The sequence below is a fragment of the Crotalus tigris genome, unplaced genomic scaffold (genome assembly GCF_016545835.1).
Source record: "Crotalus tigris isolate CLP2741 ecotype Arizona unplaced genomic scaffold, ASM1654583v1 scf7180000021260.452406, whole genome shotgun sequence".
NCBI classification, from domain to species: Eukaryota; Metazoa; Chordata; class Lepidosauria; order Squamata; family Viperidae; genus Crotalus; species Crotalus tigris.
Genome location: NW_024098422.1, coordinates 190,657 through 202,834, shown reverse-complemented (window position 1 = coordinate 202,834; position 12,178 = coordinate 190,657). Strand labels below are relative to the sequence as shown.

At 43.5% G+C, this 12,178-nt stretch overlaps 1 protein-coding gene across 1 annotated transcript; it reads right to left on the bottom strand.

The window, feature by feature from the left end:
• Window positions 1-2,017: 2,017 nt before the first annotated feature.
• On the bottom strand, window positions 2,018-6,549 carry LOC120320253 (methyltransferase-like protein 7A). The gene is made up of 2 exons (XM_039369826.1): window positions 6,024-6,549; window positions 2,018-3,078 (listed from the first exon to the last, which is right to left on the bottom strand). Exons 1-2 carry the CDS (start codon window positions 6,513-6,515, stop codon window positions 2,842-2,844), a joined length of 729 nt encoding a protein of 242 aa, XP_039225760.1. The 5' UTR covers window positions 6,516-6,549; the 3' UTR covers window positions 2,018-2,841.
• Between the last annotated feature and the right edge of the window lie 5,629 nt (window positions 6,550-12,178).

Below are 12,178 nucleotides of genomic sequence, written 5' to 3'. Positions count from 1 at the left end.
GACCTGGGTGATAATATGTGTGCTGGTATTTATCTTTGTGTAAGTTCTCATCCCATTTGGGGGCCCAGCGTTTTGATCTTTAAAGATTGCCACCATTTGGAGCCTGGTTCACCTGGTTAACCACTTCCTGTGATCATCACTAAGTGATGCATTTTCATCTATCCTGCCTTTCATTGCCTCGTGTAACTGCTATTTTTATTCTGCAATATACTATAATATAGCTGGAGGCTTTTGCTATTAGGTAGCTTAAAGAAGGTGATCTACTGAATCCAGAATTCTGCAGGTCATTCCTAACATGTGAATGACCTCTCAGCATCAGAGAGAACCAGTTGAGGAGAAGTAGAAGAGGTTTTCATGGGTAGAGTTCCTCTCTAACTCAGAGGAAAGATTAGCCCCCAAATCCTATGGTATCTGCAGTTCAAGTACTGTATTGAGCAAAGACTCAGAATCAACCTTTGCAGTACTCCTTATTTACAAACAGTCTCTTTGGTGATCCATTTTCCATGTTTCAGTGATAACTCAAATATTTCTCTTTTTGAAAGTGACAATTTTATACAAGCATTTCAATTTTAAACAAGCAGAAATTAGCAATTAATTTTTTTTAATGTAAAATAGAATGTGGGGTCCAGGGTTGAACTGAGGGATCCTTGGTGCTCTCTGAGCTTGGTTGTTTTCTTGCAGATGTTTCATTACCCAAACTAGGTGGCATCATCAGTGCCTACCTAGCACTGATGATATTAGTGATGTTAGCACTAATTTGGGTAATGAAACGTCTGCAAGAAAACAACCAAGCTCAGAGAGCACCAAGGATTCCCTCAATTCAACCCTGAGCTACAAGTATTCCCCTTTAAAACACAAATTAAAGCCTAGAAAGGAACAAAATATTAATAAGTGATTTAATAAAATAATAGTTGGAAGGGACTTTGGAGGTCTTCTACTCAAACCCTCTGCTCAAGCAGGAGACCCTTTACCCGTGGTGGCGAACCTATGGCACGCATGTCACTGGCGGCACTCAGAGCCCTCTCTGGGCACGTGTGCCGTCGCCCCAGGTCTAGGCCTTCAGCTGGGTTTTATAAAACCTTTTCGCATTAGGCCTCCGCTGCCGTGTGCAAAAAAAAAAAAAAAAAGTTCAATCAATCAATTTCAACTTCTCGCAGGAAAAAAAAAGATCTCGCAAAGTTGGAATTGATTGATTGAACTTTTTAGTTCCACCAAGTCTGCTGTTACCACCGCAGCCACGCCCACCCAATGGGTCACACCCACCCAATGGGCCACACCCACCCAATGGGCCATGCCCACCCAGCACACAACAATACATAAGTGGGTTTTGGGGTTCAGTTTGGGCACTTGGTCTCTAAAAGATTCGCCATCACTGGTATAGAGTTTCCTGCCTGAGCAGGGGGTTGGACTAGATGACCTCCAAGGTTCCTTCCAATTTTTTATTACTATTACTATTATTATTTTTCAGGTCAGTCATAATTTTGAAGGGTTGCTAAGTTACGGGTCCTAAGTCAAGGGCTATCTGTAATATTCTGTTCATTCTTTTACCTTGTGTTTATTTCTAAACAGTTTGTTTTTTTCTGTATAAGTCTTTGACTGTAATTAATTTAAAAAATGAAAAAAAGCACTAGGCTGAGGGCATATAAATCTGTGATTTTGGAATTCTGGAATCTCCCAGGGGGCATCAACAGGGAAGATTCTCTGTGCTGCACCACTACTTTTCGTTAATTGGCCACAAAGTGAGTCCCTGCTGATCTGGGACCTTTTGTAAATGACAGATAGAAATGCGATGGGGTGGAGCTGAACAAATGAGCCAAATTATTTTCCAAAAATGTTTCTACAAACATGTAAATATCAGGTTAAAGTTTAACAACACATCTCTTCTCAGTCCCCACTTAAAGTGATTATTTATGGCTAGGCTTTTCCATGGATCAGTTACACAATTCACAATATACCCCAGAACCAGGGGATCCAATATTTGCATTTGCCCATACTCAGAAAAAGTCGTGAGACAAGGTTCACCAGAGGGAAAAAAAAACCCAAACCCTGTTTTTATTGAAAATGAAAAGCATGATAAGTAAAACTAGGAAATAATACATAATTCAGCAGTTAGCAAGCTTTGATACAACATTATCAGTTTCTAAATGCTAAGCCTTAGCTTTCAGTCTAATTCCATGTCAATATATGCAGTTTTATCCACTCTACAAGTATAGGCAGTAAGAAGCTGAGAAAGGTAAGAGAGATCTTCAGGAATGATGTTATTGTAACCTTCTACCCAGTGGTGGGATTCAAATATGTGAACAACCGCTTCACTGTGTGGATGCCACTTCCGGCAGTCCATTCTCGGCCTGGGCAACAAACAATTAACTACCTGTTCTGCTGAACTGGCTGAATCCCACCACTGCCTAAAGGCCATCAAAGCTTCTGCCTGAAGTACTATTTAAGCAAGAGTCTCTCCTCCACTTCTGCTTAAGTTAGAGCAGAGGTATCAAACTGCCAGCCCACGGGCCGGATGTGTCACATGGAAGCTGTGCCTACCCCAGCTCCGGCAAGGGGGAAAATGTCGTTGCATGTCACGTGACGCGGCGAGTTTGACCCCCCCCAAATAGTCTTTGGATTGATTTTTTCTTTTATATTAATTTTTATCTTTATTATTTGCCCTCCCTCCAAACCTGATCCAAGGTACCATTTAGGCTTAGTGCAGCCTGAACTTTTAGGAACCTTTCTCCATTCTGAATCATATAAATAGAGGAAACCCTTTTCTTATAGCAGTATATGTATTGTTAGTGTTAATTCCTTAAACTCAGAAATCTGAAAGACGCTTTTTTCCAGATTGAACAATTACTTCACACCGTATCCATAAATATGGGGACAAATCACACTTAGGAATATTGGGGCTATGAAGTGTTGCAAGTTCAGTTTAGAAAACTCCGCATTCTCCAAATCTTTCCAGGGCTCTCTTAACAAGGAGCACCCATCTCCCCCATATTTCCAGGTAGGGTTACAGACTTGTTGCCAGAAGTAGGTCCAGGTTGATCTGTCAGCTGCTATATGTTCCATGAAACAGTATACACCACCCTGGAAAAAGTAAAATAATACAAAAAAGAAAGAATTTGAAGCAGAACACTTTGATATTACATAAAAAAAAATCACACTGTAATCAAAATTGTTGTTATATAACTTCCTGGGGATCTGAAGCAATAATTAAGTAAAGAGACAAAATGAAATTGGAATACAATTTAGCCATTAATGATTTACAGGAAATTCAAGTTCTAAGAAAACTGCAGAATTGACCTTTTTTATTTAAGGACGGTGACAAAGTAGGTGAACCAGTTCAATATATTTCCGCATATCAAACTCAAAATTTTAATAATTTATTCTTTTATTTATATCCTTGCTTTATTATATTTACAAATAACTCAAGGCGGAGAGCACATCCAGCACACTTTCCTCCTCCTATGTTCACCACAACAACAATTGTGTGAGGGGAATTGGCCGAGGAGAATGACTGGCCCAAAGTCACCCAGGTGGCTTTCATGGCCAAGACGGGACTAGAACTCAATACATCAAGATACGATGAAGGAAGCTGATTTATCTATTGCTAAATGAATAAAGAGATACACTTGACCCGAAATTCAAACAAGTCCTATTAAAGGACAAACAAGCTGTAATGTATGTACAGTAACAACTTATATTTGGATAACAGTCTCCTAACTCATTTGTTATCTCAATTCTTTCCAATATAAAAGGGCTATTTTATCACAAATATCCAGTGAGGCTGCATTTGCTCTAGATACCATTATTATGAGAAAAGATAAATCCCTTTCTAATAACTACAGATTCACAAGTTTAATTGCTGAACTGTTTTCCTTTTCTTCTATACTAAAAAGTATCAAATGTTGGAGCTTGTCTTTTTAAGGGAGTGGTTCATTTTATTTGCCCTTCACTGCTTCTTCCTCACTTTATAATATCCTTTTAAGATGCAGTCACCAAAATTTCAAAGGAATGATGGGGAGAATAAAATAAGTCTCGTATCTTGACAAGCAGAAATGGTAGAAGGATAATTGTGAGGATCCAGGGCACAGCACAGAGGCAACATAGTCAGCTGACAGTTCCAACTGCCCCTTTATTGCTCCAATTGTTCCCCAAATGCTCTGACGTTTGTGGCAAGTCCCAGAGCAAGTGACAACACAGAGACAGACACTCCTTGAGCAGCCTCTGGCTGCAAGTAGTTTCAAAAGTTTTTCACTCTCTCTGGAAGGAAACGTTTGTGTATGGAACAAGCAGTCCTCTTTCAGGTTTCAACTTACACACAGTTGCTAGATTAGAACTGTAATTTACTCAAGGCCAAGTGGATAACAAAGAAAGGAACATACTTCAAAATCTAAATAGTCTGTGGAAATACAAGCTTGCCTGAGTAGTTTCATAAGAGAAGCCAAATTCAATCTGAGGTTTGGAGCACCAAACCTTACTGTCTGTTGTTACAGAAATGGGTAGTTTATACTATTATGAAAAAGTAAAAAGGTGAGGTTTGATATTAATGCTTTATTCTACTGCAATAGAGGAAGTCGGAAGTCAATTACTTTTTTCCTCCCTTCTCTCCCTCCCTTCCCTTTCCTCTTTCTCTCCCCATGGTGTCCTACTATTTGCTTTATATTTTGTATTTTATTCTATAATTCAATAAAATGTAAAAAACAAAAATTAGATGAACATAGCTATAAACACAACAATAAAGTTTAATAAACACTATGTTTCTTTGGAGACAAACTAGCTAGTTGGACAAATAGCCTGTGAAGAATAACATCTAAATGTTAGTCACGTTCCAGGAACAACCCTACATTTCCTATATGGAAGATTACATTGGCTTTACTGGTGATTTTTATTTGATTACAGAGGGCAGCACAGAGTAACTATTCCACCCATGGAAATGGCTGCTAATTTTCTCTGTACGGCAAACACGTAGATTATTTCTCAAATTGCATACAATATCAATATATCAATATATATATATATATATATATATATATATATATATATATATATATATATATATATATGTAGGTCTTTGGTTGTTCGGGTTTTCTCCCGCGTAAAATTGGAAGTGTCTTGGCAACGCACTTCCAATTTTACGCGGGAGAAAACCCGAACAACCAAAGACCTACATACAAATACCCGCGAAAACCTCAGAAAACAAATATGTATATATATATATACAGTATATAGTATCCAAAAGCCACTGGACTCTCTTTGTGCTTCTTATCACTACACGAACATAGCTTTGAAATTCTGCAGGGAAATGGCTGATTTGGGGCACCATTTTAAACTTTTATTTAAAGGTGAAGAGCAACCTTTAGTTTATTTACTTAAGAAACAGAGGCTTCCGCAGAATGAAACACTAGCCAAAAAACTCCCAAAGTAGTTTGTGCCCCAGCAGACATAGCTGTGCTGTAACAACATAATGTTCTTTTCCCTATGTTTTCCTCATGTAAGCCTCTTTGTCCTCCTGCTACCATGTTAGCTTGATCTATTCGGGTTCCTACTCAAGTCTCCTCCAAATCAAACTTGATGCCTGGTGATTTCATGCAGACTTCCCCGTTGGGGGGGGGGTATTTTTGGAAACAATTCAAAAGTGGCTTGTCATTGCTCAGAAAGTTGTTTTAACTTTCCAGTTTAGCTTCAACCTAGTATTTTCTGGAGATCTGCCACTGAAGTACCAAGCAGGCTCCTCTCTCAGGCAAGAGGCTTGCTGCCATTTACTAACATTAAAGTTGTGCATATATTCATTAAAGTTGTACACCGTCTGAAAATGATTCAGAAACACAGGCAGGCGGGAAAGGTGCAGTTGCTTTAAGAAGGAATCCCATTTACGTTAAGCCTGAGAATCAGCACAAAGCGCAACGGAGAGGTGCTGTTTTGGGGGATCTAAAGCTCCCCATTATTTTCAAAGCATGCACAGCCTAGTGCTCATTATTCGGTGGTCTGGAAAGACCAGACTGAATTTCTCTCCTTGCCCTTCGACTTACCGGTCTGAGCACTCGCAGAACCTCCTTCAGCACAGCCTGGGTATTCTTGACAGAGCAAAGCACCAGCGTGCTAACCACCACGTCCACAGAGCCGTCTGGTACTGAAGACATGTTCTCGGCAGAGCCGACCACAAAATTCTCGAACTGCAGGTGCGTATTCTGAGCCATGCTCTTCAGGAGGAAGTTTCTAAAGTTGGGATTGTAGTCCACGCAGGTAACGCGTGAGTTTGGTGGATAAAACCGAAAATTGGTGCCGGGGCCCACGCCGATCTCCAGCAGGTGGAGCTTTCCCGAGTCGTCAGCGAAGTCCCGCAGGTTTTTGAACAGCGTCTCCTTTTTCTTATGCATTCTTATATTGTAGATTTTGCTCAATGCCAGCATGAAAAATGGGAATATTTTTTTACAAATAGGGTCCCATAATCCAAAATAGGCAAGCACATGGATGGGCAGGGTGAGGAATTTTATGCATTGTTGGAAGATGAGAAGCAGCATCGTTGCTGGAGTAAGAAGAGAAGCCCTCCCTACAGCAAAGCAGCTTGACTCCCTCAATGTTTTGCTTTAAATATAGTCCGCTCCTCCCCGTTCCCTTAATCAAGTTGCGCAAGCAAACCGGTCACATCTGTTTCCCTGATTGGGATCTGTTCCAGTTCTTCCTTAAAGTGACAGCGACTCTTTCGGTCAGTTGTTGAAAAAAAAAAACCCAGTGGATATTGAAATTTACAACATTTGAATTTGATTTAAAATGCAGATTGTTTCTGTTGTGTCCTGGGCCTGATGAGGAAACTCAGTAGGCCCAGAAATGTTGCATCTGGTCCCGGGCATTCCAAAAGCTGCCTAGGACCAGACAGAGCGGCACCAGCCTTGTGCACATGCACAAAGCACAAACAGGCTAAATTCTTATTGGTTAACACTGTCTGGGTCTCTGACCCTATGCCTTTTGTTCCTTTGCTTGGAGTTGGAGAAAGAGAATAAAGTGTTTGTTACTTGTCCCCATGTGTCTTCATCACTTGCACGTGAACCAAGAACACAACACTGGTGACGAAGGTGGGATCTTCTGCAAACTTAAGAAAAAGATTTAAGGACTCATCCAGGAAGCCTGACGAGGGGGAAGACGGCATCTGCATCAGCGTCTCAGCCTGCCAGTACAGCGTCGCTGGGGGTGAGCTCAGCTAAAGGACTCTTTCCCAAACATCAGCTTGCAGAAGAGGCAATTGGTGAAGGTCGTAAATGTTATGATGTCGAAGATTGGCCGCTTGACTGATTTTGATGTCTCCCACCCAGAGAGATGGAATTTTTACATAGCACGGGTGGAGAACTACTTTAGAGTAAATCAGATAAGAGAAGATGGCCTGAAGGCAGCAACTCTTTTGTGTGCCTGTGGACAAGAAGCTTTTGACATAGCAGAAAATCTGGTGGCCACTGCACCTCTGGAGTCGGTAACATATGCTGACTTGAAAAAGATGTTGAAGGAACACTTCCAGCCGAAGTTATCCATCATTGCTTGGAGGCACGCATTCGAGCAGAGAGACCAGAGACCAGGTGAATCTGTTGCAGACTTTACTGCTGCCGTAAGACAAGTAGCCAAGCCTTGTGAATTCAAGGATCTGGAAGAGAAGCTGCGAGATCGCTTCGTATGTGGCTTAAGAAGCAGAGACTTACAACAGAAGATTTTTTGCAAAAGATGTCTCCTTTCAAGATGCATTATGAGAGGTGGCAGCTGAGGAAGCAGCAGGCGGGGCTGTGAAGGCTTTGCGGCTTGCCAGGAACCCTCCAGCCACAGCTACCATCGATCAAGAGGACGCTCAACAAGAATCAGAAGTGGATCCTGAAGAGGAGGTGGACAGACTTCACCAGCCAGCTGACAGGAGGCCAAAGGGGCATCCAAACAAGGCCCCAGCATCTCTTCAGTGCTTTGGGTGCAGAGGACACCACAGGCGAGCTGACTGCAGGTTCCGCTCCCCCATTTGCAGGGCATGTGGCAGGCAAAGCCACATTGCCTCCATCTGTTTGGGTCACCAGAAGGTCCAGCCTCATGAAGAATTGCGTCTGAAAGGTACTAGGGTCCCCAGCCAAAACAGGGTGGGCTTCTGTGCATCGCGCAGGAGTATTCTAAGGACAGGGACACACAAGCCCTTTAAAAAGAAACTTCACATTAACGTGAGGTTGCAAGGAGTTCCCTTATGGATGGAGTTGGACACAGGGTCCGCTCTTTCAATTATTTCAATTAACACCTTCAAAAGAATTTGCAGCAGTAGTGGCCTTCGAGTTAAACTCAGGCCATCAAACCTAACACTCACTGATTTTCAAAATTCTAAGGTCTGTGTGAAGGGGGAGGTCACACTCAAGGTACAACGTAAGGATTTTGAATGTTTCCTGGATGTGGTGGTCGTTGGGGGTGAATGTACGAGTCTTATTGGACTCGATTGGTTCGAGGCCCTGGGAATCCAAGTAACTGGGCTGCTCAACTTGCAAACGCTGGGACTTGCAGAGGTTTGCAAGGAGTTTGCAGATGTGTTTAGTTCAGAACTAGGATCCTACAAGGGGCCTCCCATTGCACTACGATTAGACCCAACCATCACGCCCATTCGGGTCAAGCCTAGGAGGGTACCTTTTGCCCTGAAGGGAAAGATAGATGCTGAGCTGGACAAATTGCTCCAGCAGGGCATTTTAGAACCTGTGGATTCTAGTCCATGGTAAACCCCCATAGTGACACCTCTAAAGTCTAATGGGGAAATCTGTATATGTGCATACTATAAGTGCACACTGAATAAAGCGTTGCAACAGCACACTTATCCAGTGCCTGTTGTAAGCCACATTCTGGCCTCCCTCAAGGGGGGGTGCATTTTTGCGAAACTTGACCTGGCACAGGCCTATCAACAGCTACCTGTTGATGAGGCATCTGTAGAGGCCCAGACTATTGTAACTCACAAGGGGGCCTCCAAGGTCAAAAGACTGCAATTTGGGGTAAATGTAGCCCCTGCATATTCCAAAGTGTCATGGAGAGCACACTTTGAGGTATTTCTGTGGTCTGTCCCTACTTCGATGACGTCCTCATTGCTGGGGAGTCATCTTAAAATTTAGCAGAAAGATTAAGGGCTGTCTTGCTTCATTTTCGAAAAGCAGGCCTTAAATTAAAGCAGGATAAATGCAAGATAGGAGTCACTTCCACTGACTTCTTTGAATTCAGGATAGATGCTCAAGGCATTCACCCTGCTGAATCTAAAATGCAAGCTATTCAGCAGGCCCCAAGCCCCAAATCCAAAAGTGAGCTGCAAGCACCTTCTTGGGGCTCTTAAATTTTTACCATGCATTTCTCCCACATAAGGCTGCAGTGGCAGAGCTGTTACGAAGGCTCTTACACAAGCAGGCTCCATGGCAGTGGACCAAAGTCCATGACAGGAGTTTCAATGAGGTTAAGGCCTTGCTCACTTCAAATGCTGTTTTAGCGCATTTCAATGAGCAATTGCCTGTTTGCATTGCATGCGATGCATCTCCTTATGGGGTGGGAGCAGTACTTAGCCATCCGAAGGCTGATGGGACACAAGTCCCTGTGGCCTATTACTCAAGGACTCTGTCATCTGCAGAGCGAAATTACGCACAGATTGACAGAGAAGCCTTGGCCATAGTGGCTGGCATGAAGAAATTCCATGATTTCTTATATGGCTGCCACTTCACGGTGTATACAGACCATAAGCCTCTGTTGGGTTTGTTTACCACTAACAAACAGACACCACATATCATTTCTCCTCATATGCTGAAATGGCCCATTTTCCTGTCAGCATATGACTACACTCTAGTTCACAAACCTGGAAAAGAGATGGGTCATGCAGATGGTCTAAGAAGATTACCTCTGAAACAGGTAGAGGCAGACCCTGCTCCTGCCATTAATATTCTTTCCATTCAGGAGTTGCCTGAATCTCCCATAAATGCTAGGGACGTGACTGCAGAAACTGCCACTGATCACACACTTACACACGTGCTGACTTGGGTGTTGTCAGGATGGCCTGACAAGTGCCCAGATACTGAGTTCCAAAGCTTCTGGCACAAGAAGCATGAGTTTTCCACTTGCAAGGGTTGCCTGTTATGGAGTAGCAGGATAGTAATCCCAGCCTCATTGAGGTCTAGAGTCTTGCTCTCTCTTCATGAGGGACATCCTGGTATAGTAAGGATGAAAGCGCTTGCGCACAGCCATCTTTGGTGGCCTGGGCTCAATAAACCTATCGAGGCTCAGGTGCATGGGTGCCATCTGTGCCAACAGTCATGGCCTGAAATGCCTCAGGCCCCAGTACATAGGTGAGAGGAAACTCAAACCCCATGGTCACGGGTGCATATATAGATTATGCTGGGCCCTTTCAGGGGCCATTCCTCCTAGTTGTTGTTGATAGCCATTCTAAGTGGCTAGAGGTTGTTCCTGTTTCCTCCACTACTACTGCCAGGACCATCCAGGTATTGAGAAGAATTTTTGCATCGCATGGACTTCCAGATGTCCTGGTTTCAGATAATGGCCTTCAATTTACCTCTTTTGTGTTCCAGGCTTTTCTTCAGGCCAACTTGATCTGGCATGCGACTTCTGCTCCCTTCCATCCATCCTCCAACGCACTGGCAGATTTTCTTCTTGCACACCACACCACACCTTGCACTGACACTGGGAAGAGCCCAGCAGAACTCCGCTGGGGCCGCCGCCTCATCACGAAGTTAGACAGACTGCACCCGACCAGGTGTCTTCTCAGGTGTCACAGCCACGGGCTCCTCGAAGACTTTAGGTGGGTGATCTGATCTGGGCTAGGAACTATGATCCTGGACATCTCTGAGTTCCTGCTGTCATCTGTAAGATTTCTGGACCTCTATCATATGAAGTGACCTTGGAAGAGGGCCGTGTCTTGTGGCGCCACATCGATCAACTGCGCTGGTGGTAGTTCTCTGTAGATTCTGCTCTTGGGGAAAGTGGGCCTAGGAACTACGTCACACTTCAGGTCAACATTTTGAGACCCAGCCTCACTGTTCCTGGGAAGTACGCAGGTCACTAGGAATTTCCCAGGGGAGGTGCAAGGGCATCCTCATGGTTCAGCTATTGTACCAAACAGGGAGTCATGCATATCTGCAAGAGCTCCAGACAGGAATTCTCCTGAGGAGAGGTTTGCCATAGAGGCAACTCCTAACTTTGGCACCTTGGCCACAGGGGACTATTGGGGCACTCCTGCAACGCAGGTCACATCCAAGACTGGTCGCGGGCTTCAGGGACTAAGTTCCCTGGAGCCATCCAGGGTAGTTGAGGAATCCTCAGCCACTTCAGAGGGTTGGGGAATTTTAGCTACTGTAACGGAGCCTGGGAAGAGTCCTGGCAAGTTTGCCAGCATGCCTCACCAGGGGTCACCTGCAAAATCTGTGCATAAAAGTCCTGGTCTAGCGAGCCCACCAGACGTCCGGTAGGCCAGGCACCCTTAAGTACAAGTCCTGGTCTGCCTAGCCAGGCAGGTGAGGTGACAGGCCAGGCACCCTCCCTGACCTTGCATAGGGCACAAAGGGCTAAGGCCCCTCCTAAGCATCTAGGTGAATATGTGAGGTTCCTGTCAGCACAAGGAAACCTTACCAGTCTAGGTTAGGAGTTGGATCTATGTGGGGTAGAAGATAGACACAGGAAGTCCACATTAAAGGGTGGGTTGTTTAGAGAACCTTATTATTTTATAAGAATGTTGCCTGTGTATGAGCAGGAATATTATACATATTTGTATGTGTGTATATATTTTAGGTTGCTAACAAAGAATAAAGAGAGAACTGGTATAGCTATTTCGAGTTCCTTTAACTCTCTTCAGCCAGACTTACTCTTCTGAGATTCGAACCTGGGCTTATCTGCATGTTAGGCAGTTGTTATAACCTCTAAGCCACAGGCTCTCTCCCACTCTGTTAGCTATCAGGAGAGAGACAGGGGGAGGAGATTTTACCTTGAATGTGCACCCTGTCAGCCCAAATATGGGAGAAAGAAATCTTTCTTTTTCTTTTCTTTTGCCTGTATCAGCTCAATCTAGAGTCATCCACAAGCAGCAGTTTCCAACTGCGACATCATTTTACATGTAAAATGATGTCGCAGTTGGCGACTGCTGCTTATATATATATATATATATATATATATATATATATATATATATATATATAAA

Bases quoted from the DNA above. Each gene is read 5' to 3' on its own strand.
- LOC120320253 (XM_039369826.1), bottom strand. From the start codon at position 6,515: ATGCTGCTTCTCATCTTCCAACAATGCATAAAATTCCTCACCCTGCCC. The intron at 3,079-6,023 runs GTAAGTCGAAGG...TACTTTTTCCAG, and splicing joins TTCTGCGAGTGCTCAGACCG to GGTGGTGTATACTGTTTCAT.